This window comes from Marmota monax, unplaced genomic scaffold (assembly GCF_021218885.2).
Source record: "Marmota monax isolate L192 unplaced genomic scaffold, Marmota_monax_Labrador192_F-V1.1 WCK01_AAM20220418_F8-fsc00086, whole genome shotgun sequence".
NCBI lineage: Eukaryota > Metazoa > Chordata > Mammalia > Rodentia > Sciuridae > Marmota > Marmota monax.
Genome location: NW_026693086.1, coordinates 4,543,361 through 4,569,314, shown reverse-complemented (window position 1 = coordinate 4,569,314; position 25,954 = coordinate 4,543,361). Strand labels below are relative to the sequence as shown.

The 25,954-nt window shown below is 63.3% G+C and overlaps 1 protein-coding gene across 3 annotated transcripts in view; it reads right to left on the bottom strand.

Moving 5' to 3' along the window:
* The window catches only part of Katnip (katanin interacting protein), a 143,049-nt gene that overhangs the window by 13,068 nt on the left and 104,027 nt on the right, over positions 1-25,954 (bottom strand). For all 3 annotated transcript variants that reach the window (XM_046454569.2, XM_046454568.2, XM_046454571.2), the window contains 6 exons: positions 14,130-14,988; positions 10,596-10,727; positions 7,681-8,394; positions 7,326-7,531; positions 5,668-5,755; positions 89-266 (listed from right to left, as the gene is read on the bottom strand). In XM_046454569.2, the coding sequence (XP_046310525.1) occupies positions 89-266; positions 5,668-5,755; positions 7,326-7,531; positions 7,681-8,394; positions 10,596-10,727; positions 14,130-14,988 (2,177 nt within the window). The remainder of the gene's footprint in view (positions 1-88; positions 267-5,667; positions 5,756-7,325; positions 7,532-7,680; positions 8,395-10,595; positions 10,728-14,129; positions 14,989-25,954) is intronic.

The window sequence follows — 25,954 nt, the reverse complement described above, 5'->3', positions numbered from 1 at the left end:
GACGCTAGGCGATGTCTGAAGTCTAACATGCAGAACAGGCTCCGGGACGCCTGCTGACTCAAGTTGGGGGGCCCCTGGAGGCACTTACTTGTCCAGGGTGCGCGAGTCCTCCGTGTACTCAGGGAGGTCATTCAGGTCCCTGGGGGAGGCGGAGACCTGGCGCAGGAGGATGGGCAGAGCTTGGCCGTCCTTGCCCACCACCTCCAGGCCGGTGAGCCCCAGGTAGTGCGGGTCCCCCCAGGAGGCCGTGAAATTCAGCCGAAGGCCTGCAACAGGGAGAAGAGTGGCCATCAACGCCTGAGGCTCTGGGGGAGGGTCAAGGGTGGAGATGAGGCTCTGAGGAAGGGCCTCAGGTGGCCATATTGAGCCAGATGGGCCCCGTCCTTTCCTTGGGCCCAGGAAAGGTGTGCGGCTGCCCATGCTGTTTGGTCCACCGGCTTTCCCCGTGGGGCTTCTTTGTGAGCCAGGGGCCTCCCGGTAGCCCATACTCCTAGTCCCCTCTTCCACCTCAGGGCCTTTGCACATGCTGCTCCTGGCCTTGGAACACACATGGCCCAGGTAACTTGTGCTCACCCCTCAGGTTCCAGCCCACTTCCTTTTGCCATCTTGGGCCAAGCCAGGCCTTCCCCACTGGCCTGCCATACTGTGCGCTCCTCTTCCAAGCCCTGGTGGGCCCCTGGGGTCTCGAGATCACTTGGTACATATCCATCTGGCTGCCAGGGGTCTTTCTGGACCACAGGATCGTGTCCCAGAGAGGCAGTGACTTAGGGAAATTGACATTTTATGCAAATTGGCCACTCGAAGGATCCGCGCGGCTTCGGGATAAAGGAAGTGACCTCTGGTGACACCGCTACCCTCTTGCCCTGTCCCACCCCGACTCCCATCAGAGACCGTCAGACGTGCCCTGGCCCTGGGGCGGCACAGCACAGGTGACTCACTGGCTTGCCCAGAAAGCTCCCGAGGAAGCTCTTGGTCACGCCCTGGTACGGACCTGCTCAGAGGAGGGACTGGACGCCCGGGAGAACACGGCGCCCCGTGGCCAGGCTGTGCCCAGCCTCCCTCAGCCTGGGGTGCTCCCCAGGCCCTGCTGTTCCGCAGCACGGCTTCTGTGACTCAGCCCTCAGACTCTTCTGCCCCAAGGTGCCAAGGTCCCCTCATTTCCTCGGGGCCACCTGCGGCCAGCCCGGCACCCGGCACGTCAGTTCTCACCCTGCTGTGGAGCGAGAGGCGACCATTCCTCTGCCCCCGTCCCCGCCCCTTTGCATGTGGCTCTGCAGAGCCTGCTGCCCCCTGCGTCCAGGCGGTGGGACCTGCTGGCCATCAGGCAGGACTGACAGGGGCTGGGGCACGGGCTCTCTGTCCCCAGGTCCTTGAGCCTGCCCTGTAGAGGGCCAGGCCAGCCCAGTCACTGTCTCGCTGGCCACCAGCTGGGCCCAGGGGAGTCAGCCCGGCCCACTCAGCTGCTGGTCCTGTGCTGGGTGGTCGGCTGAGGACGATGGCCCAGGAAGGCCACAGAATCAGGAGCAAGTCAGACCAGACAGACGGTGGCTGTGTTAAGCGACTAGATTTCGGGTTTGTCTGTTCCACAGCAAAAGTTGACAGACTCTTCTCGGTCTATGTTCCAAGGTCACCTTCTGAGAGGCCTTTCCTGAACCATGTCACTCTCTACACCCTCACTCTGAGGGTCTTGGTGATAACACTGCCTGCAGCATAAGCTATGTTTACTCACGAGCTCATTCCCACTAGTCTTCCCAATTCAAACAGAGGCCCCCTGGGGCCAGGACTTGGTTTTGCTCATTGCTGTATCCGCAGAGCCTAGAACAGTGCCTGACAAATACATGCTCAATAAAGATTTATTAAAAAAAAAACCTCAAGATCGATTGAAAAGTAGGTATTCAGTATCTGTCTGCTAGCAAATGAGGCCACGTAAAACTCCCGGGTCTCACTAAATTCAGAGTGAAAAGTAAATAAATATTTATTGATCATCGACTATGAACCAGGTCCTGGTTTGGGCAGGGACTCACTCACACCAGCGAGGTCGCAGAGGGGCTTTCACTCTGGCAAAGACAGTCAACACCTAACAAATAAACAAATGCACAGCAAGGGCAGCGGGGTCACCAGGAGGGAGAGACGGTAGGGTGGTCAGGAAGGAGGCCTGGGGCTGACGCCTGGTGTGGAGGAGGAGATCTGCTGTGTTTTTGCATTTCTGGAACATTCTAGGCTGAGAGGAGGACAAAGAGGCCCCACAACTGGAAGCAGGCAGCCAGGGGTGAGCGGAGGAGGACGAGGATGTCCCTGGCCTAGGTACGGGGCTCCGGGGGGTCACACTTAAGGCAAGGGCGGGTGACGGGTCTGCCTGGCATCTTAGAAAGCTGTCCTGTGGGCCTGGCCGGGAGACCAGCGGGGAGGAGGCTGGTGCCGAGGACGTCCTGGGCTGGGTGGCCTCTGTGCGGCAGACCGAGCCCAGCACTCTCCAGGGCCTGGGGCGGAAGGGAGGGCAAGCAACCTCTGGTCCCCATGAAGAAGGCTGGGACAGAGAGGGGTGGCTCTGGACGAGAGGGACATCTGGGGAGGAACAGCGCCTCCCCCTGCGAGACCCCAGAGCCTGGCCGGCCTTCCTGCTGCGTCCTGCTGGCCAGGCGCCCACGGTGCGCTCCGCCCAGGCTGCTCTGGCCACCGCAGCTCTGCTTCTGAGCGCAGAGCCCCACTCCTCATCCATCTTCCTCGGTGTATCAATTGGTATTTATACAAATGGAAATTAATTTTGCTTTTCTCTCCCGTGTTTCAACCCTCTCTGCTGCTGCTGATATTTGCCAAACTTCCAAAATTAGTGTCGATTGCAAATTAGCAAGTCACACATTCCCTTTCAAACCATTAATAGGATTTGGCCCTATTTACCAACCCGATACGTCCCCTGGGCCCCTTTATTAAAGTGCGCGCCGTTTGCACAGACGGGCAAGGCCGGCTGAGGGTTCAGGCGCCGGCGGGGACACCAGAGCCTCAGAGAGGAGTTCAGAGGTCCCGGGCCTCGTCGCAAATGCCCAGGTATGCGGCCAGCGGCCTTCCCGCGAGGACAGAGGCAGAGGAACCCCACTGTCCTGGCCACCAAGGTCTCTGAGCTCTGCCGGGCTCCGCCCACGGTACTGCTCTGCCATCTCCGGGAAAGGCCAGGAGCCGCGTTCAGAGACACCAGCAGAGGAAGGGGACAGTGGCTGCTCAGCCTGGCCAGCACCCCTGCCCTCCTTCCTCCTCCGCCTAGGCCACCCCCTGGTCTCCCCCAGGGAGCCCTGCAGAGCTCAGTCCCTGCTGCCTGGGCGGCTCGGGGCGGGGCTGTGGGCCGAGCCTGGCCAATCCCTGCCCTCCTCGCCCACCCCTCCCTCCCCATGGCGAGCCACGTGATTGGCTTATGGGTGGGCACGTGACCAGCTGGACCCAGAGGCTTAACTCTGGGAGGCTGTGGGCCGTTGGGAAGCAGCAGGCCCCTCGCGCCTGGGATTGCTGGGTGGAAGGTGGCTAAGAGGCCAGCGCCCAGGAGTCCCCACGGGGACAGTCTGAACGTAGGACGGGGCAGGAAACAGGCCAAGAGCCAGAGGGCCACCGAGTCTTGATGGTACCATCCTTTGTCCTGATCCACTTCTCAGGAAGCTAGTGACCCCTAACCTTTTAGTTGCATAAACCACTAAATTCCCATTTTTGCTGAACTCAGCTTGAATTCAGTTTCTATTGTTGGTAAAAAGAAAAAAAAAAAAAAAAAAAGAATTGGGACCAATGCTGGGAGACCAAACTAAGAAATGACTGCTGTCTTGTGGGATTTCCCAGCTTCACAGGGGATGTTGACTTTGTGGAACCTCTGATGTGAGGTGGCCTGACAAAACTGTGAGGTAATGTGACAGTGCGGTGGGACATTCTGTGTGACCTTGAGTGGGTTACTCAACCTCTCTGTGCCTTGGTTGCCTGATCGAATCTGGAAAATGGGGATGGATAGGAAGAGCTGAGGGGCGGGCAGAGGGATGAAGCAGAAGCCCTGGCACAGTGCCTGGGAGAGATGGAATGGGGTCTCAAGCCAGGCTCCTGCCTGACGTTAGGTTGGCTTTTAAAACTCGGGTCCATTACTCTAAAGTCCTTGAGAGTGGCTCAGCATTTTAGGGGCTGGAGACTTTGGCAACTGTCATCACAGTGGCCTGCACGTCTCCTGTTGGGTTCATTCCTTAGCAGTTTATCGTGGGATGATCCTGTCAATGACAGCGTCCAATGTTGCATTCCAACTGTGGGACAGTAGTGCGTAAAAACGTGGCCGGTCCTGCGCTGTGACCTTTGACCCTGCTGTGTTAGTGTCTGGGAGGCTCCTGCGTGTTTCCTACAGGTCATCCTAACACCCGTCCTCTGCCAGGAGGTGACTTCCACCCTGGGGCGGGAGGAGGGCTTTCTCAGGACAGTGGGGGAGACCTCAGCAGGACATGGGGCTGCAGCCGGTGTTTAAGGACCCAGGGTGACACCGATGCCCCTCCCAGCCTGGGACTGAGGAGCAGGGAGGGCCAGGGCTGCCAGCCCCTGAGTCTGCAAGAGCCACGTCCCTCCCCAGGACAGCCCTGTCCAAGGACTTGAGGGGCAGGATGTGGACACCTGGCCCCCAGTCACCTGGGTCAGCTCCAGCTCCGGAGCCCCCAAGGAGCAGCTCGGGCCTGGCCTGCCCCCACCCCCCCGCCTGTCCGGCCCCGGCCTGCGCCAGCTGAGGTCCACGGGCAGCCCCCACGGCCTCCACCTGGGGGCATCCCTCTGGGGACCCCTGAGGACAGCTGGGCTGCAGCTGGCTGGCAGAGGGAAGGGCCCAGGCCAGGGCCAGGAGAGCCCTCCGGAGGGGCAGAGGGCAGAGGCCAGAGCCCGGGGGCTGGCTGCATCCTGAGACGAGGGTGGGGGCGGGCACAGTGTCACAGCTCCTATCTTCAGGACATAAACTGGAAGCAAGTGACACGTAGAGGGGCCAAGGAAGAGCAGGCAGCCCGGAGCTTGGCCAGTGCCTGCTGACAGTGGGGAGGGGAGGTCACAGCTGGCTGCGACCTCAGCCTGAAGACTCCGGGTGGCCGAGGCGCTGACGTGGACTGAGAGAGGGCCTGGCTGGAGGGGGACAGGGAGGGGATCTGGGAAGCCAGATGGGATTCGCTCAGAGGTCACCGGCTGGCCGCGGGCGGGCGGGCCGTTCGGCATGTTTTCTGCCGCTCACGCGGTGTCTCCAAACGTCACAAAATGTGTCAACACTTACCAACCTGGAGAGTCACCCAGGACCTGGATTTCCGGCCCTGAGGAGTGAGAGGACCCGGCCCTGGGCTGTTTCTGCTGTCCCTCCCGGAGCGGGGACAAGGGCTGCCAACCGCCAGCTCTGCAGCGTGGGGGGGAGGCTCAGCCACTGAACCGGGGCCCCAGGTCCCGCCTCACCCGAGCTGGGCGCCCACCGCAGCCTCGGGTCAGAGCCCCTGGCACACGGAGGGTCACGGCGAATGCAAACAGGCCCCTCAGAAGCCGCGGGGAGGGGACCGGGCCTGCTCTGAGCTGAGCCTGGGGTTCAGCCCTGACCCACTGGCCTGGCGTCTCCGCAGGGTGCCACCTGCCTGAGGACCCCGGGGAGCCCTGTCCCAGGTGGCCGCCCCGCCTGCCCCGCAGGGTACTCACAGATCCCGTGGTAGATGCCAGGCTCTGGCGTGCTGACCTCGGCGACAGGGGTGACCGGGGGGCTGGGCGTCAGCTCTGGCCCTGGGACCTGCATGGCCGTCGGGAAGAAGCAGGGGGACGGGTCAGTCTCAGTGGCCTCCACACAGCCCATGGCTTTTCCCAGAGCGCACTGCGCACCCTGGGCCCTGGGAGGCCGCCCTGTAAGCCGTGGTTAGCGGGACGGTGACCAGGACTGGTCCTGGCCAGCAGCAGGTGCCCCCTAGGTGTCCAGACCTGCTGAGCAGAGAGTGACCCACAGGCTCATCCCGAGGGTGGACGGAGGGGCAGGAAGGGGGAAGGACCCGCAGCTCAGAGAGGCCCCTGAAGGTCCAAGCAGGCCACTGCGTGGCTCCCCGGGCCTCTGGGGGACCTGGGCCCCCTGTTTCCCTGGGAAAGTTGGGGCCAAAGGGCCTCCACTGCTTCATCATGGGGACAGCAGGTGCAAAGCAGGCAGAGTCACTGTCACCAGCAAGATGAGCCCTGCGGCCCTCGCTGGGGGGTCCACCCGCAGCCCCTGAGAGCCTCGAACTGTCTGGAAGCCCTCAAGGTCACTCCCAGCTGGAGGCCATGGCTCAAGGTCACCTCACGCTTTGGTGGCCCACGGAAAGGTTGAAATAGTTGCCTTTTTATCGCCCCCCCATGGTGCGGGGACTGAACCCAGGGCCCGGGGCCGTGAGGCAGGCGCTCTGCCAACTGAGCTGTCCCCAGCCCTCGGAGCTCAGGGCTGCCATTTTTTTAAATTAGGAGACTTGACATAAAATTCAGATTTTTGCTTCTCTTGAAAAAAAATGAGAAGAAAGAGCAAATGTCACCTGGGAGGAGTGGCAGCTGCTTTCCTCAGAAGCCGGGAGGGGTCCCCAGTGCCAGCCCTCAGCGTGCAGCCCCCTCCCCACCCAGGCCTGCAGCCAGGCCTGGCTGTGACCTCCCTCCTTCCCCCGGTGGCATCTGCGTCCCCTCCTCCTCAACCAGGTCCCCTCCATGTTTGCAAGGACACCCTCAGAGGGCCAGAGGGGTCTCCTCTCCTGACTTGGCTGACCCTTGCTATGAAGCTTATCTTTTATTTTTTAAAAAATTAGTTTATGGATGAAAAACACAAGGTTGGGAGTGACCCGCTCCAGCCCCAGCCCCGATTCCCTGTCACTGTGCGCTTCTGTCCCCAAGGAAGTCACTTCACCCGCCGGAGTCTCACTTCACCCATGGGACACGAGCAGGTCTTCCCGAGGGTCCTCGTGGGTGGGCATCTGCTCACCGCACCCACCTGGACCCTGACGGTGCCCCAGGTACCCCAGATGCCCCAGCTGGGCCACCCGCTACGGCAATGGTGAGGTCACTGTGAAAGGCCTTCCCTGTCCTTCCACCCAAACAGCCACGAGTGATCCAGACCCAGAGCCCAGCAGGAGTCCCCGCACTGCCCGCCTCTGAGTCACCCACACGACAGCCTGTTCCTCCTGCTTTGATTAAAACCTGGGGACTTGCTCCACTTCAGTTAAAGGAAATTAAAAAAATAGTAATTAAGGAATGAAAGATGACATAAAGGACAAAAAATGAAGTGGAAAATGGGGACTGTCCCAGCAGCCCCGGGCAGCTCGAGGACACCGTCCTGATTCTTGCCGCCGCACCTGGTCGTCCGCGCAGGAGCCGGCCTGGGTGAAGGGGCGCTCGTGGCCCTCGCCGTCGGCCGTGCTGGGCCTCCCCGGCGCCTCCTCCAGCTGCAGGCTGCCCGGGGCCTCCACGTCCACCTCGAACGTCTCGTCGGAGCAGAAGATGGCCTCCAGGATGTCGTCGTCAGTGGTGAATAAGATGGTGTCCCCAAAGTGCTCCGGGGCTACAGGCGTCATGGAAGACAGGGTCAGCTCGCCCACCCAGCCGGACCCCGAAGCCCTCGTCCCTTCTGCTCGGCCACCTCTGCCACCCCCGGCGTGTGTGGGCCCTGCGGCCGAGGGCTTCCAGAACGTTCCAACAGACACACTGTACCTCCCGTCAGCGTCCCCGAGGCCTTGGCGATCTCTCCGTCGAAGATGCACCGGGCGTCCAGCCACATCACCACGTCCTTCACGCCGCGGAAGGAGTGGATCCGGGACTTGTTGTAGTTCCAGACCCGGATCAGCGCCACGTGGCAGGGCTGGGCGAAGTCCAGGGAGATGGCGTGGGGCTTGCCGGGCGTGAAGGGGGCCAGCCAGACGTGCATGTCATCCTGGGTCCGGTTCACGCCGTCGATGAGGTTGGCCACCACGCGGGGGTCCTTCCCGTAGGCCGGGAGGACGTTGATGTCGGGGGGCTCGGCCCTGATGCTCAGGACCTGCACGGGCTCGCCCTGGGCGCTGAAGATCTCGATCCCGTTGAGGCCCACGTAGTGTCTGTCCCCCCAGGTGGACTTGATGTCGATGACCAGGTGCTGTCCGTAAGGCAACACGGGGATCTTGAAGTCACCGTCGCCCTCGGTGTCGACAGAGCAGTCGCCCTGCCCCCTGGGGGGCCCCGGCTCCTCCTCCCTCCAGGGGGGCGGCTGGTCCCCGAGGCGGCCACTCCTCTGCTGCTGCAGGAACTCGTCCAGGACGTCGCCCTGGACGTCCAGGTTGGAGATGCGGCCGCGGTGGGAGCGGTCGAAGGCACCGAGGGAGTCCCAGGACGCGCGCAGAGAGAGGTCCTGCTCGCTGCGCCAGCGCGCCCGGGCGGCCCGCGTGTCTTCTGTAAGAGAGGACACGGGAGGGGGGACCTCAGAGACTGACTCAGCGTGGCCTCGGCCTGCAGGGACAGCTCAGGTGTCACCATCCTGCACTCGGTGCCACGGCGCCAACACAGAGCAAGGCCACCCGTGCACAGAACCTGGGACCGTCCGTCGGACGCTGGGTCTGCACAACACTGTCCTCCATCACCCGAGTCTAGAAGCCCCGCCCCCATACCTTGATTGGCGTGACTGTCACACCAATCAGGGAAGGGTGTACTTGGGTCCTCAATGTCCTCTGAAGACCCGTGAGTTGGAGGCTTGGTCCCCGGCCCACGGGGCTCCTGGGAGGTGGTGGAACCTCCTGGGGCGGGGTCTGTGGAGGAAGCCAGGTCACAGGGTCGCCCTGGAGAGTCCTTAGCACCCCAGCCCCTCCTTCCTCTGTCTGCTCCCTGCCACCAGGAGGTGACAGCTTCCTCCACCAGGGGGGCCCAAGGCAGCAGTGCCAAGCAAAGACAGGAAAGCCTCCAGAACGTGAGCCCCGAGAAACCTTTCTTCCTTGTAGTTGCTCACCTCAGGCATTCTGTCACAGTGACGGGGAGCCGGCACAGGGAGACTGGGCACCTTAGGAACTCTGCCAGAGCGGCCCCCTTGATGAGCTCTCAAGACTGGGGGACGCTGCTGTCTGGGGGTCTGAGTTGGCCCTCAGGGGCGGGGGATTGTATTTGAGGCTGCGTAGCCATGGGACTCCAACAGTGTCCCCAAAGCTCATAATGAACAATCAATGGGGAAAAGCTGGACACGCAGTTTAGACGTGACTGGGCAAGGGCAATGCGCTCCGGTGTTAGCAGTGAGCGCTTCTGGGGGTGAGTGGGAAGGACGTCTGTTTTCTTCTCTGCACCTTCATCTTCTAAGCCCTTGTATTACTTTTAGAAGCAGAAAACAATGCTGTTCTACAAAGTGGACAAAGTGGTGATGGTGGGCACTCCTGCAATCCCAAGGCTCAGGAGGCTGAGACAGGAAGGTCACGAGTTCGAGGCCAGCCTGGGCAACTCAGTGAGACTCTAAGCAACTCAGTGAGGCCTGACTCTAAATAAAATATAAAAATGGCTGGGGTGGGGCTTGGTGGTTAAGCACCCTGGGTTCAACCCCTGGTACCAAAAACTAAAAAAAGTAAACAAGCCGACAAACGTGTGTCACAAGGGCTCGGCTGCCACACGTGGCTATCGCCTGTGTCCTGAGCACGTCGAGGACACCGGCAGCCCTCTCAGGGCGTGCTGACAGATCAAGGCCCTGACACCTGCCTCAAGCAGTGGCCGGTCCTCAGAGCCCTGCAGCAGCCAACCACCATTTTCTCCAGGTGTCACTCTGAGAAAACAGCATCCAGTGACACTGACGTGGCCTCTCCCCTTTCCTGTGCCCTGGGCCCCGGGCCCCGCCTCCGAGGGGTGCTGCGGTCAGTTGTCTCCTCCTTCTAGACTCAGGCAGCCCGTCTCACTGTGACACAGGACGAGGGCAGCGCCTGAGCCCTCCCTCCAGGCCTGGCCCACTGTCCCTCTGCCCCCGGCCATCTGGTCCTCTTTGCTGCTGTTTGGCCAGCCCCAGCAGCCTCCCCTTTCTTCTGGAAACAACTTCTGATTGTCCTTTGGAGAGTCCCCCACCTTCAGGCCACCCAGACTGAGTGGATCCTGACCGCATCCCCTTTCCAGCAGAACTCAAAGATGGGCTGTCTTTGAACTGGCCACAGGAGGCTGGTGGGGGAGGAGTTGCCAGGGACCATTTTGCTACATGGCAGAGAACCTGCCTGAGGAGGGAATGACACAGGGAGCATGAGGTGAGGGGTGGGGAGGAGGACAGGATGACAGCTGAGCTCCTGGATCAAGCCGTGCCTGAAGCTGTGCCTCTGGCAGCCTTCTGTCCTTTGTATCAATGGGAACCCACCGTTCCCAGAACTCACAGCCTTCTCCAGGGGACTATGACTCCGGGCCTTTCCTCAGTCTTCGTCTCATGCCTAATACCCTAGGCAAACCTCTTTCGTCTGACATTCCCTCCTCCACTGTAGAGACACACCACTCTCTAGCTGCCAGCTCCTCCATCACACCAGGGCCACCTGCCACATCCTACTGGGAGTGTCCCCAGGCCAGGTCCCAGCTCCCTGGTCCTCCCCTGGTGCCGCCTCCTGTCCCAGCCCCTGGGCCCACAGAGGCGCAGCTCTACCTCATACCTCCAGGTCCGGCTCCCTCCTCCGCCAACGTCGTCCAGCTCTGGTGACCGCTCGGCAGGCCCAGCCCTGTCCACACTGTGTCTTCAGTTTCCACGGAGCTGCCATCCACCCCTCTAATGGGCACTGTGTGTCCTACGCCGAGAAGGAAGACGAGCTACCCTCAGTGCCCACAGGTTGGACTGTGCCCAGCAGGACCCACCAGCCCCGTCCCTCCCAGTCCCCTGCGGCCAGGCCGCCCTCTGCCCAGCGAGTCCCCTTCTGCCTCCGGGCCTTTGCCCTTGCTGTGCCCTCTGCCAGGACTGCCCTTCCCCCAGAGCCCTGGCTGCCCTTCCCGTCCCCTCCTGGGACAGGCCCTCTCTGTGGCTCCCCCTTGCTCCAGGGATGCACTGGGCTTAGCTCAGCCCCAGTGCCCGGAAGAGCCTGGGAGGTGGCCGCCTGTCCCTGCCCCAGTCCCTGGAGCAGGCCTGGAGGCCGAGGGTGCCCTCCTCTGCCGCCCCCCAGCTCCCGCCTCCTCCCCTCCCTCATCTGCGGGGGAGAGCCTGGGCGGAGGCCTGTCCCCTCCAGCAGCGAGGCTGGACATCTGCAGGAGTCCGTGTGGACCGTGGGGACTCGGCTTCAAGTGACCCATCTCCGTGACCGGGAGGAACGGCCTGGCTGGCTGCGAGCACACCAGGGAGACGGCGCCCGAGGGCACTGGGTCCAAGTGACGCAGAGACCCTGCTCACAGCCCGTCCCCCACCCTCGTCCTGAGTCGCACATGCTGGATACAGAAGCAGAGGAGTGGGGACTCTCTCCTGGGCCACTGGGAGACGCCAGCTACCAGACCCCGCCCCAGGCCGTGTCCCCCTCCGCCTGCAGGGACACAGGTTGGGAGGGACGTCTGACAGGAGCTGCCCAGCTCAGCACTTGGATGGATGAGGGTCGAGGGCAGCACGAGACGCTCGCTCACTGCCACTCACACACACCTGATGGCCACCCAGACAGGGAATGGAGACGCACCAGGGACACCCCAGACGGCCACGTCCATGCCAGCCAGTGGTGCCTCAGCCCCTGCTGACCCGACGGGAGTGGACGCCTGATCCCGAGCCCCTGGGGTTGCTGGAACCAGAGCCGGGACATGTCACTGAGAGCCGTGAGGCCACTGGTGACAGAGCAGGGAGCCGGTCTCGGGAAGGGGAGGACACGGGCCACAGAGAGGCCGAGAGGCCAGCGGCCCTGGGAGCACAGGGAGCTGGGGCTTAGGTTCCTGCCACCTTCCTGGTCCCAGTTCCCAGGGGTGGCCTTCCTGCCCTGGGGCGAGGTGCTCTTTGAACGTCCCCCAATAGCACCCCGCCCTGCTCAAGCTGGGTGGACGGACGTGTCACCTGCAGCCATCTGGCCTGGCGAGGGTGCTCCTCCGAGGCCAATGTCATCCCAGTAAGGAGCTCTGGGGACTGGCCTGGGGACGTGGCCTCTCAGGCTTCCCTCACGGAGGCCGCACTGTTGCAGTCCTGGGGGGCTCAGGCAGCCCAGCGCTGTGGGGGGCTCGGGCAGCGCGTCTCCTGAGGGCGCGTGGGTCTGCTCTGGGTCGCGGGGCAACCCTCCAACACGAGCATCTTAACAAGCACCAAGTCCCACGGGCTCAACGCTCACGTGTCACCGAGCCAAGCAGCGAGGGCCCGGGGAGATGGGGTCTCCCGCGCTGGTGGGGTCACAGGATCGCTTCTCCTCGGGACTCCCGGGGCCCGTGGTCTGTCTACCAGGAAGGCTCAGAGCTGCCTGGCTCTCCTGGGGCGGGGGCCAACGGTGGCTGTGGCAACAGGCCACGGGAGTCAGCGGTTCCGAGTGTGGACGCCAGGGCCACTCCACCTGGGGTCAGCAGCTGTGACCCAGGAACACACCTTAAACCTCACACTTAAAAGTGGGGCTCACGTGGGGCTTCAAGGTCACCCGGGAAGGTGCTTGGGCCAGAGGCTGGCAGCTAAGAGGCCATGGATCCAGCCCTCCCTGCTCCGTCCCCACACTGTCCCTCCCTCACTGCATGAGCCGGGGACCTGCCTCGGTTTCTCCCTCTTTTTCGATGCTGGGAATTTAACTCTGGGTTGCTCTACCACGAGCCACGTCCCCAGCCCTTTTTATTTTGAGACAGGGTCTCACTAAGTCGCTTAGGGCCTTGCTAACTTGCTGAGGCTGGCCTTGACCTTGAGATCCTCCTGCCCCAGCCTCCAGAGCTGCTGAAGTTACAGGCGTGGGCACCAAGCCCGGCTCAAAGAGCTCCCGATTCTTCCCTTCCACTCGGCTCCCGACCCCCAGGCTCGCAGGGGGCGCAGAGAGGTCTGAGGGACCAGAGAGGGACCACAGGGGCAGCTCCGCTCAGGCAGGCGCTCAGAGCCCAGGGACTTGCTCTGGTGTCTGGAGTGACGGCTCAGGGCCACTAAACACTGATGCAGGGGATGCTGATGTGACCCAGAGAGCGACGGGCCACCCAGAGGCAGAATCAGAGCAGGCAGGTGGCTGAGCGTGCGGGGAGGGGCGAGCGCAGCTGCTGCTGTCTGGGGGGCGCCCCGTGTGCCAAGCCGTGGATCCCCCGGAATGCGTGTGGGTACGGCCGAGCGTCCTCTAAAGACGGGAAACGGAGACTGCCCAGGATGTGGGTGGCGGGTACAGGAGCTGGGGGACACATGCCCCTGCAGCCTGACTCCGCGTGCCCCCACCTGGTGCAGGGAAGCACCTGGGGTGAGCGCGATGTGGCAGGTGGGACGCTCGGTGGATGGGAAGGACGCACGAGCGTATCCAAGCCTGGCTGCCGCTGGCGTGGCCCTGTGGCCGGCCCCGTGGCCCTGCTTTGAGGCCACCCATCATCCCACTTGCTTCTTGCAGCACTGGGGGGGTTCAGCCCATTTTACAGATGGAGACACGGAGGCTCCGGGGTGGAGTGCTGGCCGGGCCAGGTGGCTGCGCAGCGCTGAGAGCCCCAGGACGGTGTGCGGCAGAGCCCAGCCGCTTCCCGTGAGCCCGGCCAACGCATGGCGCTTTCCTGGGACACACAGTGGCTTAGGGACACTCTCCGTCAGTCACCAGTGTGGGAAGTACGCCTCCTCCTCAGCCCCGCTTCTCGAGAAAAGGAAAGGGCCAGCGGCGCCCTGTGGGGCCTCCCGGGCGGGCCACCGCAGTCCCTGCCACTCCCTGAGGTCCCTCCCAGGCCCAGGCCAGCCTCGACTGCGAGCAGCGCACGGGGGTACTGTCCAGGGCCAGGTGAAGGAGCCAGAGGCCAGTATGTCCAAAGGTGGAACTAACCCAGGCGATGCTGGAGAACAAGGCCAAGGGACGCGTCTTGGGGACAATGACACCTATGTGTATGACTTCAACAGAGCGCCCGCCCGCTTCTCTCACTGGCACCGCCTCTCTGGACCCTGAGGCAGTGGAACTGCGGCCACCGGTGGCCACCAATCCCCTCATTTTGCAGATAGAGAAACTGAGGTCCAGGGAGCTAAGTGGCTTCTGCCACGAGAGGTGCAGGACGGTGGCCCCGAGCTGGACGGCCCCAGGGCTTACCTCGGCTGGCTGCCTGGTCGTCCCCGTGCCCACTGCCGGGGGCCTCCTTCCTCGGGCCCCTCCGCCCACTGGCAGGGCGCCCCCTGGTGGGGGGCTGGCCAAACAAGTCCAGGTCGTCACTGGAGACTTTGGGTGACTCCCTCTGGGGCCTCTCCCTGGCGATGGCAGTCCCGCTGGTCGCCTGCCCTTGGTCGCACTGGGGGCCTTTGTCCTTGGCCCCGGGCTCTCTAGGGGTCTCCCCAGTGGTGTCCTCGGATGGGGGACGGCCTTCCTGGCCCAGCGGCTCCCCAGGGCCAAGCCACAGGGGCCGGGGCTTCCCCGCTGCCTTCTGCCCGGCCTCGCCCACGGGAGAGGGCCGCAGCCAGCAGGGCGTCCTCCCCGGAGGCTCAGAGGACCCCCTGCCCGTGAGGCCTCCCAGCTGCTGGGGTGGCGGGGGCTCCCTGTCCAGAGGGGGCGGGCAGGGAAGGGCGTTGGGCACGTGGCCCGTGGGGGCAGGCGCTGCCAACACCCTCAGATCCTCCTCCGACCTGGACAGGTCACCTCTGGTGCCACCAGGAGGACTCGCCCTTCCACCAGATGGATTTCCTCGTGGGGAAAACTTGGCGTCCATCAAGGCCTCTGCGGGCTGTGAGCCGGTGGGGCTGAGCTCCTTGTCCCCGTCCCTGCCGGCCACCTGGGAGGCATCTCTGCCTCCGTCACAGCGAGTGGCGTCCAGGGCGCCCTCGCTCCTCTCGGGCTCCAGGTCCACGGGGAAGGTGTGACCAGCCGGCGCCGCCCCGTCTCCTTTCTGCAACACGCCCTCGAAGATGAGGCTCTCGTTGACATAAAGCTTCAGGTTCCTGACACCAACGTCGAGGTCCTGGAAACACAAGGTTTGACAAGGTGAGGACGTGCCTCTTCACGGGTCAGGAAAAGGAAATCGTGGGCTGGTGAGCGGGACTTGGCGGGCCTTCAGCCGGGTGTCACCCAAGGCCCGGCCTCATCTCTGTGCAGAGTGCTACGGACTCTGTGAATCAAAGGACATCCCTAAAGCCACGGCCGACACTGTCTTTGTCATCGTCACCTCCTGCGGGGACATCTGTAACAGGCTACTAATTGGCCTCCCTGCTCCCCGTCTCTTGCTGCTGCAGCCTGACTTCACGTTGCCACCAGAGCTGACTTTCCACAGTCGCCTGCTCGGCGAACCCCTCACAGTTTCTCCACCGCCTCTGATGGGGTCCTTGCGCAGGCTTCCTGAGCCCTGGGGCCACCGCCCGTGCAGGACACAGCGCCTGGGCTCCACAGCGGCTCACTGGGTGTCTTGAGAGCAGCACCCGAGACCGGGCCTAATGCACATTTGGTGGATGATCCCAAGGGAAGGGGACCCCCAGGAGTGTCTGAGCTGGTCACTGCTGTGGGCGGCTGGGCCCCTTCCTACTGGGGCTCTCCAAGGGACGCGCCTCAGCCATGTCCCTCCTAAGGCTGGGGTTGGGGCACTCACACGGCTTGAAGTCTGTGCCTCCCCAGGGCACAGTGCTGTCTCTACACGGGCAAATGTCCCACTCAGGGGAGGGACATTGGGGATGCGCACTGGGCTTGGTCACGGTTTCCAGGGTCTCTGTCCTAGCAAGTTTCCAGATGCTGCCTTTGCACAGGGAAGGAGGGAACGTGGGCTGATGGGATGATCCCGGCCACTCAGCTGGCACTGACCCTCACTGAAGGGCCCGCCCAGCTTCCTGGGCTCCTTCTCCTCCTGCTGCGCCTGCCTCGGGGTGTCGTGGGACCGAGTGTCCAGCACCGCAGGCGGACGCGTTACAGGAACCACGTGAGGAGTCTCCATGCGCAGGATAAGGGACGTGCCTGTCACCCACGGCCCCCTCCTGCCCTCCGCACGCCTCCCCCCCCCCCCCCCCCGTCCTGGGCAACCACCTGTCGTCCTGCCACCCTGGTCGGTGCCCTGCGTTGTCCAGAGTGTGATATAAAAGGAATGGGGCGGCATGGACCCCTCTTGCCTGGCTCCTTTCATGCCACATTGTCACTCCATCCAAGTCACGTGAGATCAACACCCCCCTGGCCCCTGGCCCCCGGGGTCTCTAGGAGGCGTCTCAGCGGGACGCCCCGAACAGAGCTCTCCATCTGCTTCTCCCAGACGGGACCGTCACCTGGTAACAGCTCCCCACTCAGCCTCTCCAGAGACCCCGGTCCCCTCCGCCTCTCGCTCACGTCCAGCTGTCAGCGAGCCCTGGCTCTCTCCAAACTGCCCCGAATCTGACCTCTTCCGCAAGATGCGGCTGCCCCAGCGCAGGCCACCGTCATCTCTCCTGGAGACACTGCCATCGCCTCCTAATTGGTCTCTCTGCTTCCACTCAGCACTGTCACCCGCCTGCCCCCGCGCACGCCCCGCTCCCTCCAGAGCAGCCCAGTCCTTCCAACAGCCTCCTCCCATCACGGCCACTCCCGCTGGGAACTGCCTCCCGCCCAAACCCAAGGCCCCAAACCAGAGCCCCGTGTGTGACCTGGCCTCGGAGACCTCTGGCCATCTGGCTCAGCCACTCCCCACCCTGGTCGCTCCTGCAGGCCCCTAACTGCCCCAGGCTCTGTCTTGGGGAATTTCCTGGCCACCTCCGGGCTCCCCTGTCCCTCCCTGTCCCTCCTCAATTTCCTTTCTGTCCCTGAAATGGCCTCGCTCGCTCCCTCCTCCCCGCTCCAAGTGAAGACCCAGGACAGCAGAGGGCCTGCCCATCATGTCCCGGGCCTGGTGCATAGTAGGCCCTCGGCAGCGACTTTGGGGTCGTGAGTGACTGAACAGGGCTCTTCTGCAGAAGCGCATCAGGAGGGTGGCCGCTGCTGGCTGTACCCCAGGGTGTGCCCACCTTGCTTTGGCTCCTGGTCCCCTGGGCCTGGGATCTGGGACCCCGCGATGCCCGCTCTGCCAGGGTGAGCAGCTCTGACTGAGCCTAGATCCCGAGGTGAGGTCCCCAGAGTGACAGGAGCGAGCGCTGGAGCCCGCCTCGGCCACGGGACCAGGCGTCAATCATCCAATCGCGGGTGGCAGCTGCTATTTGCCACCTGTCAGAAAAGTGGGCTCTCCCGCGGGTCCCTAGGGAGGCACCTTCTGTGGGCGGAGGCGCAGGGCCGCGCACCCGAGGGTGGTCAGGAGGCTCCTGGTGAAGGACAGCGCGGGCAGCTCTCAACGACTAGTTCTGCAAAATCGCCACCTGGAAACCTCTGGCGAGACGCGCACTCATCTCAGGAGGCGGCGGGGTGGCCTTTCTGTCCCGTGCAGGCACCAGGCGGGCCTCCCGGCTTTGCTTACGGGATGTCTGCTACCAAGACGCGTCACCTCCCTTCCATGGGCAGTCAGGGGCCCACCTGACCTCCAGCCGTCTGCTGCCCACGCGGTCCTTGGAACAGCTCTGCAAGGTGGGCTTCAGGACACCAACGTCTCACGGCCAGCTGTGGGAGGCCACTCTGGCTGACGTGCCCGAGGTGCTGAGTGCCACCTCCCTTTGGGTCAAGGCAACGTGATCTTGGCTTGTGCCAACCTGGCCTGGGGTGCAGTCACCTGCAGAGTGGAACTCTGAGCCCCACGTTGAAAATCAAGTCCCCGTGGACCTTCTCCCTCCAGAGGGTCACCGAGTACAGTGAGGTGGACGTGGGTGTCCACCTCTAAAGGGACATCCTTCCTGATGTCACCTCTAGGGACCTGCGTGGATTTATGCCAGGACTCATGTAGCTCCAGCCGAGGGGCTCCCGCCCCTCACACGACCTCTGCACACCTTCGCGGGCTCTTCCCGTCACCTCCAGGTTGACCATGACACCCGACACCCTGTGAATGCTCTGGGAATAACTGTGACACTGTACGAATGGAATTCCTCCTAGACCTTCTCCATCCACGGGAGGGTGAGTTCCAGATGTGGGACCTGCAGGAAGGGAAGGCCACCGTCTTTCGTAGATGTCCACGTGGCCACCTCCAGGGCCGTGCCAGGAAGCCGTATGGGACAGCACCTGCGGGGGCGGGTCTTGCAGGTCGCGCCTTGGCCTCTTCTCAGTGTCTTTGGGGTGGATCTGGGGGACATCTCTCATTCTCAAGAACCAGCCTGTGTCCTCCCTGGTGTCACCAGGCTCCAGCTGCAGGCTTGGTCCTCCTTGCCCTAATGGCCAAGAACCCAGGGGCCCAACCTCGCCTCGCCTTCGGGGCCTTGTGTGCCCGCGCCCTCTGCTGTCCCAGTGCGGGCCTTTCCTCACCGTTAACCAGGACACTCGCACCTTCTGATGTGCCTGGAGGCCCCTGAATGAAGTTCTGAAGGACACTCTGGAGCTCCGCGGCTGGCACGTGGCTCACGGGCGCCCTTTCCCACGCCCCGGACGGCCTTACCCTCCTTTAGCCTCACAAGAACCGTGCTGGGACGACACTGTTTTAATACCGCGACACACGTGCCGTCTCCATCTCAGTGACTTCACGAGCTCCCAGGCCCCTCCTGCCCTGGCCCGGGTGCGACGCGGCTCGCTTCCCAGAACAGACCAGCTGCTCAGCCTGATGGACGCCCGCGGTTCCACCAGGACAAGACCCAAAGCTGAGCCCTGGGCTGTGACACTCAAGGCACTTTCCCTGGGGACGACATCTGCCTTCAGTGCTGCCAGCCCAGCTGCTTTGGGGCAGTGCCGTGGCTAAGCCTCAGTCCCGCGTGCAGGGTGCCCGTCACGCACGGCCAGCCCAGGCCCATGCTGAAGGCGCCCCATGCCTGGCCCATGAGACACCCCCACGCCTGGCCCACGACATCCAACACCCAGAACATGGGCTTCCCCCCCACGCTCTGCCCTGAAGCTGGCTCCAGACCAGAGGCTGGGCCTCAGATCCCCTCCTAGGCCCACCTGACCCTGGGTTACGGGGGTGCGGAGGGCTCGGGAGGGCGCCTGTCCGGTCACCAGCCACACTGGGACTGGCTCAAGGGCAGATCCTCCCGGGAGCCCCTGGCCCACCCTGCCCCCGCCTCCCTGACCCAGGTGGAGGGTCTTCCTGCGGAGCACAGAGCTTGGTGGGCAGCCTGGGTCCCGGTGCCCACTGCCTGAGCCACAGGAGCAGCCTGTCCCCATAGGGCAGGAGGGATTTGGGGACAGGCCGGGGCCGATGCCTGTCCAGTGAGCCCAGCACTGGGGCTGAACCCGCCCCCACTGCAGCTCGGTTCTGCTGGGAGGAGGACTCAGCGGTCTCTCTGTGTCACTTGGGAGGAAGTCCAAGGCAAACTGTCCTTCCTGACATGGACACTTTGTTTTTTTGAAAGGGGACAAAATGAGGGGACACTGTGACACTCAGTAAGCACTGACATGCCAGGCTCCGGGCGGATCATTCTGGACCCTGCCCAACATTATGGACCCCAAGGATGATGTACATGGACGGGATCTGACAGACGAGGTCACACGCTGGTGTCCCTGTGGCTGACACTTGCCCGTGTGGCCCTCAGCATTTACTAACTGCAGAATGAGCCGAGGGTCCGTGAAACGGGGACTTTCCACCCACTCTGCCTCGCTGGGAAACCTGGGCCACCTGCCAACAGGGGCCAGAGCTGGAGTGCCCAGTCACCGCTGCCCTCAGCCTGACACAGCGCTCGCTCTCTCAAGGGGCCCTGTGGTGGGCGCCACATGCTGGTCATCGTGTGGCCACCAGCAGGTGTTCTGTGTTCTGGGCCTCGGTGTCCCCATCTGTGGAATGGAGCTGGTGGCTGCAGCCCCTTCCGACAGGATCTTTGTGCAGAACTAACAGGCTGGCACAGGCAGAGTGCCCGAATGCCACCTGCAGCACACACAGGCGCAGGAGACGAGCAGCTGTCACGTCCTGCCCCAGGCCGCTGCCTGGCTGTGTGCACCTGCTGGCTGTGGGGCCGGCGTGGCCCAGAGCAGCACCCGCCCTCCTGGCAGAGGCTGGCACAGGAGGGGGCCCGTCTGCTCTGGGGATGCCCACCATTTTTTGTTTTTTTTTTTTGGTTCCAGGGATTGAACCCAAGGGCACTTACCACTGGGCTCCATCCTCTGCCCTTTTTATTTTTTATTTTGAGGCAGAGCCTCACTAAGTTACTTAGAGCCTCACTAAATTGCCAAATCTGGCCTCAAACTCGCAGTTCTCCTGCCTCAGCCTCCAGAGCGGCTGGGATGCCAGGTGCGCACGTCACCACTCCAGGCGAGAATTCTTGCTACGTCACCTGTGCAGGTGTGCTGGGGCCCCCGCACAGTTAGCGATGCTATTCAATCCAGCACTGAACGGGGCCTGCTGGGGCCCTGGCCAGAGAAGGACTCAGAGGCGGCAAGTGGGGAGGTCTCATCCGGCTGTGGGTGAGGGTCACAGACCCAGGGGGCAGAGTGCACTGGGGCCTGGCAGCCGGGGACACATGCCTCAGAGTCCAGGGAAAATGTCACCAGCTCTTGCAAAGCCGATTTCCAGAGGTTGTCTGGTGACTCACAGGCTGTGGAGCACGAGGGCCACACAGAAGGAGCTGCAGGAGGCGCTGGTGTGGGACACCCGGGGCTCGGGACCCAGGAACACCCTCGGGCGGCTGGGGGTGTGTGAGACGGCCAGAGGGCCCAGGCAGGCGGGGCGGGGAGGCCCAGGCAGAGCCGGGCACCCTGAGGCAGGGCTGTCCCCAGGCAGGCGGCGTCCAGGCAGCCCAGGCCCGGGCAGAGGAGAACTTGGGGCCCGGATGGAAGGGCAGGGAGCCAGATTCGGGGTCCAGGAGGGGAAGAGATCACCAAGGCAGATGCACCCAAGGCCCAGGCAAACGCCACAAAGGACAGGCAGTACAGTGTAAGGACAACGGTGCCACCGTGACAGGGACATGGGGGGCACTCGCCTTCACCAGAGCCTGTGGCGTGCGGCCAGGGACCCACGTTCTCATGCAGAACCTCACGATTGAAATGAACCATGGATCCGCGGCCTGAGAGTTGTGCCCGAGCTGCTGGGCACCGCCTGGCCCCGTGGCGGGGTGGGGGTGGCCTGGCCGCAGAGGACCTCTGCTCCTGAGGGCCCTGCAGCCAGAGACCCTGGCTCACCCCCTCAGCAGGCTGGCTCCGCTGGACCAGGGCACCTTGCTGACCCCCGGGGCTGCCCTGCCCTGGTGAGAGGTAGCAGGGCTGGGCCTGCACAGAGCCTGGGCACAGCCCCCAGGACCCTCTGACGACCAGACTGAGCCAGGAGCATGTGCAGGGGGACGGGGACGAGGTCCTGGGCACGTGGGCAGATGGGAAGGAGGAGCTGGACTGGGAAGGAGAGTTCCAGACGGAAATGGCGGTTCTCTGAGGTGACCAAGAGGGCAGGGGACGGTGCAGGTGGAGGCAGGCCTTGGGAGTCAGGGAGGAACCCAGGAGGGCAGCGGGTGGGAAGCAGGCCAGGTCCAGGTAGGCCAGGGAGGGCCCAGCGCTCGCCCAGGGAGAAGCGCAGGAAGTGTCGGGGCCAAGGGAGGCTGAGGGCTGGGGAGGACGCACAGGCTCAGCCGCGCCACCAGCGGGCGTTAGAAAGGAGGAGGGGCCAGGCGTGGTGGCAGCGCGGGAGGCTGAGGCAGGAGGACGGTAAGTTCAACACCAGCCTCAGCAACTCAGTGAGACCCAGTTTCAAAATGAAGTATAAGAAAGGCTGGGGTGGGGCTCCTGGTTAAGCGCCGGGTTCCATCCCCAGGACCCCCCCAAAAAAAGGAAGAAAAGAAGGGGGGACCTGGCTTCCTGGCCTGGGCATCGTTTTCCAGCCTCCCTGGTGATGCCCTGCGGAGCCGGCCCAGAGGTTCCACTGGCACCCACCCCCACCTCCATGGCCCTTCTAAGGAGGCCTCAGCCCACACAGCGGCCGGGCAGCCAGCGGGGGGCTCTGGGCCTCCCTGAGCACTGGCTCTTTCTGCAGGGAGCCTGAGGTGAGCAATGGGGGTGACGTCATCAGGTGCTGGTGCTGGGGACCTGGGACGAAGCCAACCCAGAGCACACAGGAGGCAAGGTGGAGGAAGGCAGGTTCCTGGAGGCCTCCTGGGAGCGCCTGGATGCCGCCAGACCTGAAGCCAGCGGCTCAGACTCTCTGAGAGCGAGGCCAGCAGTTCCCCTCTGTGCGTGACCCAGTTTTACTGGGCTTTCTGCCCTTTGCTACCAGGAGCCCTGGCCGACTCCCCAGCTCGGTCACCGGGAACTTTCATCAAGAGACACAGCAACCACACGGGTCCTGGCCAAGGCCGGCAGAGGCCGGAGGGAGGCCACCCAGACACCCTAGCTCTACTGCCGCCCTGGGCCAGCACCCCACCTCAGCGGGCAGCCCTCCAGGTCAGCACCTATGTGGCCAGGGCTGCAGCCCACCGCAGTTTGGGATCAGTCCCTTCCAGCCACCCTGCTGTGACGGCATCAGGCCTCCCAAGCCTGGAAGAGGCCAGAGCCCTGAGGCCTCCTGACCCAGCTGACCACACGAAGGTCACAGATTGGCTTCAAAGTCATTGCCACAGTGGGCCTTGGTTTGAGCGCTGACTCAAGCCAACCAGGCGTCAAGACAATTTTGAGACAATTAGGAGAATTAATACAGAGCGGGTGACACAAAACAACGACTGGCCTCGGGCAGCAGATGGGCGGGGACTACTGACCGTCAGAGGCACTGCGCACAGTCCTGAGGGAGATGGGACAAGGGCCGCGGCGGTGTCAGATGTCTGGGCAGAGACGGAACAGGAGGGCAGGACCTTGGTAATGGCTGAGGCTGAGGTGGGCCTGCGGTCACTGTCACACTGGCCTCCAGTGCTGCCTCCCGGCATGGCCCCTAGTATGGCTGCCCTCAGCCTGGCCAGAGCCTCCTCTCCAGGCTCCCCCATCCCTCTGCCCACTGGAAGCGTCAGCTTGGTGGCCTTTGAAACTCCTCAGCCAGGTCTTGTCCCCGATGACCAAAGCCCTGCAGTAAGGACGCCAACCGCGGCCACCTGTGTGGAGCCCGTAGGCCAGGGATGGCGCCAAGTGCTCTGCTCATGGTCACAGGGCAGCATCTGCCCACGCGACAGATGGACCCTGCACAGGGCCGTCTGGTAACATGACTGTGGTGCGTGGACCTGGCCTGCTGGGCTGGCTCTGATGGGCACCCTTGCTCTGACCACCCCCAGTTCTACTTCTCTCCTAATAAGATCCAGACCTTCACGGGCCCCAACCTGGGCCTGCCTCCCTGCAGCCGGCCCTCCAGCTCCCCTGCCCACCAGGCTCCTGCCCCCGCCTCAGCCTGTCCTGGAAGTGGCCATGCACGTGGTGCCTCAGGGCCTTTGCTCCTGCCAGGCGGGGCCAGGGACGCCCTCCCCACAGACGCCCAAGTGGAGCCTCCTCCTCGCCAGGTCAGGGAAGGCCACCACCTGCAGAGCCCTGCCTTGGCCCCCAGGCCTCCCACTCACTGTCCCAGTCACTCAGCCCTGCCTCGGCCACACCATTCCCACGCGTCCCACCAGCAGGGACAGGCTGTGCGGTGGGACCCTGGCCTCTGCTCACCATCACCTGGTCCCCTGCCCCACGTGGCTACTTATGAAATGAAAGTTGACTAGGATCTACAGGCCGTTCTCCAGTCACACTGACCGCAGTTCGAGTTTGCGGTAGCATTTGTGCCCAGCGGCCACCGTGCTTGGAAGACATGGCACATTCCTGTCACTGCAGAAAGCCCTGGTGGGCAGTGGCCTGGACCACAGCAGGGCCCAGAAACACCAGCGGGAAAGGCCATGCTCGTTCGTTCGTAAGCTGCAGCGCATGCACCGTCCTGAGCATAAGGTATGTCCTCAGTGCAAGTCCTGCTTGCGTGCCACTGTCACCCCACTTCCTGTGACGATCAGGCTGGAGCTGGCATTTGTGTGGCGGGCTGTGGGTGCAGATGGTGATGGTGCCTGTCTGTGGCGAGGGTGGTGCCTTTGAGCAGGGGACCATGAGGCTGTTATAGAGGTAGACTGGGGACGGGGAGCTGGCAGAAGCAAATTTTGGGGTGGTGTATCCGTCTGTTTTCTGTTACTGTAACAAAATACCTGAGGTTGGGTAACTTTATAAGGAAGAGAGGTCTATTCAGCTCACAGGTCTGGAGGTCAAGGGCAAGGCAGTGTCATAAGGTACCACAGCAGGAGTGTGTGTGACAGTGAGAGATCACATCCCAGGAACAAAAAGCCAGAGGCCAGGGCGAAGCCTGGCTTGTTCTCTAACCACCTTCATAAGAGTTCAAACTCTTCAGTCCCTTCAGGGCTCAGTGTCCCCCGCATCCCCTAGGCCCCACCTCTGCAGGGCACCCCCACAATGCTCTTCACTGCACCCAGCCCGGGGGGGGGCGGGCCTGCCACACCAGACCACAGAGGACTGCAACTGCCTCTACAGAGGGAGGCCCGGGTCCCCTCCTCCCCTTGGATGTCACCTGCAGGGGAGAAGGGCAGGGCAAAACCAAAGGCGCTCCTGGGTCACCTCCCAGAGCCACCCCTGCGCCCTGGGGCTGGGCAAGTCATCTGGGGACGTGGAAGACCTGGCAGCCCCTCTGTCACCCTGCCCCAGCCCCAGGCAGGCGGTGCAGGTCGGTGCGGCTTCCCCTCCTCCAGGGGCCAGAGGAAGGTTCCAGATCCCCTCGAGGCAGCACCGGGCGGCCCTTCGCTTCAGAGTTGGCGGGGAGAGTCTGCCTGCCACTGCCCGCAGGGACTGCCCTCTGCTCGCCGACACCTGCCACCTTCCACAGACGGCAGCTGTCAGGGCACAAGTGGCTGTGCCCACCTTTGGATGAGGTATGTGCAGATGGAGGCCAGCCTCTGCCTCCGCCTCCCTCCAGCTGTCCCCTGGCCAGCTCACTTGCGCTGTGCCGCCTACCAAGGGCGAAGGGAAAGCCTACACCTGAGACATAACCTGCAGGGAACTGTGTCCTGAAGCAGCGGGGGCCATCAGCTCCCCTGGCGGCACCGTCTCACAGCCCTGGCCGCCGGCTGCGCACTGTCATCCTACCTCCTCCCAACCAGCCGCGCTCTCTGGAGGAGATTAAATCAGACCCACCTGCAGCTGCGCCGGTAATTCTGGCGACAGATGGCCGCACCTTACGTCAGGGTGCCCGCCGGGCCCAGCGCCCTCCGCGTTCCCCACCCAGGGCCACAGGGACCCTCTGTGAGCTGCCCACGCAAGGAGGGCCAAGCACAGGGCCGAGCAGAAAGGCCGCTGTGGCCCAGGGGGGAGCTCCTCCTCGCCGTAATCCAGGCTGAGATGTGTGTCAGTGTCACGGGGGCCACAGGGCAGGCGCGGCAGCCAGCAGGGCTCCCACCCACTCCAGGAGGTGCCCAGCAGGCCCGGGGACGGGGCGCAGGGCCTAGGTGCTGGTGCTGGCTGCATCCGGGGCCTGTAGTCGCCCTCTGAGCGCACAGGGGGCCAGTGAGCAGGGCGCAGGGGGCCAGTGAGCAGGGCGCAGGCCCGCGGAAGCTTCCCGAGTCATTCTAGGGCTGGACCTAGGTTCCTCAGATTTAAACTTCAGGTGATTGTTTTAAAAAACTCAAAAAGCAGGAATCAGAGGCTCTGTGTCCCTCCTGTGCTCAGTGTCACTCCTGTGGACACACAGAGCTGGCTGGGGTCATGTCTGCCTCATTGATGTCCAGCTCTGCAGAGGCCAGCAGTGGATGGGTGCTCAGGACAAGGTCACTAGGTAGACAGCTGGCTGCGGTGGGGTGGGCGGGAGAACCAGAGGATGGGAGGGAAGGACGCACTGCACAGGAACAGGTTCCCAGCACTGCCCCTAACTTGCTGTGTGGCCCTGTGCAAATCACCTAACCTCTCTGATCCTCATGTTCTCCCCCGGATCTCTTAAGGTCATTGGAGCACGGGCTCACTCACTCACTCACTCGTGGACCATTTGT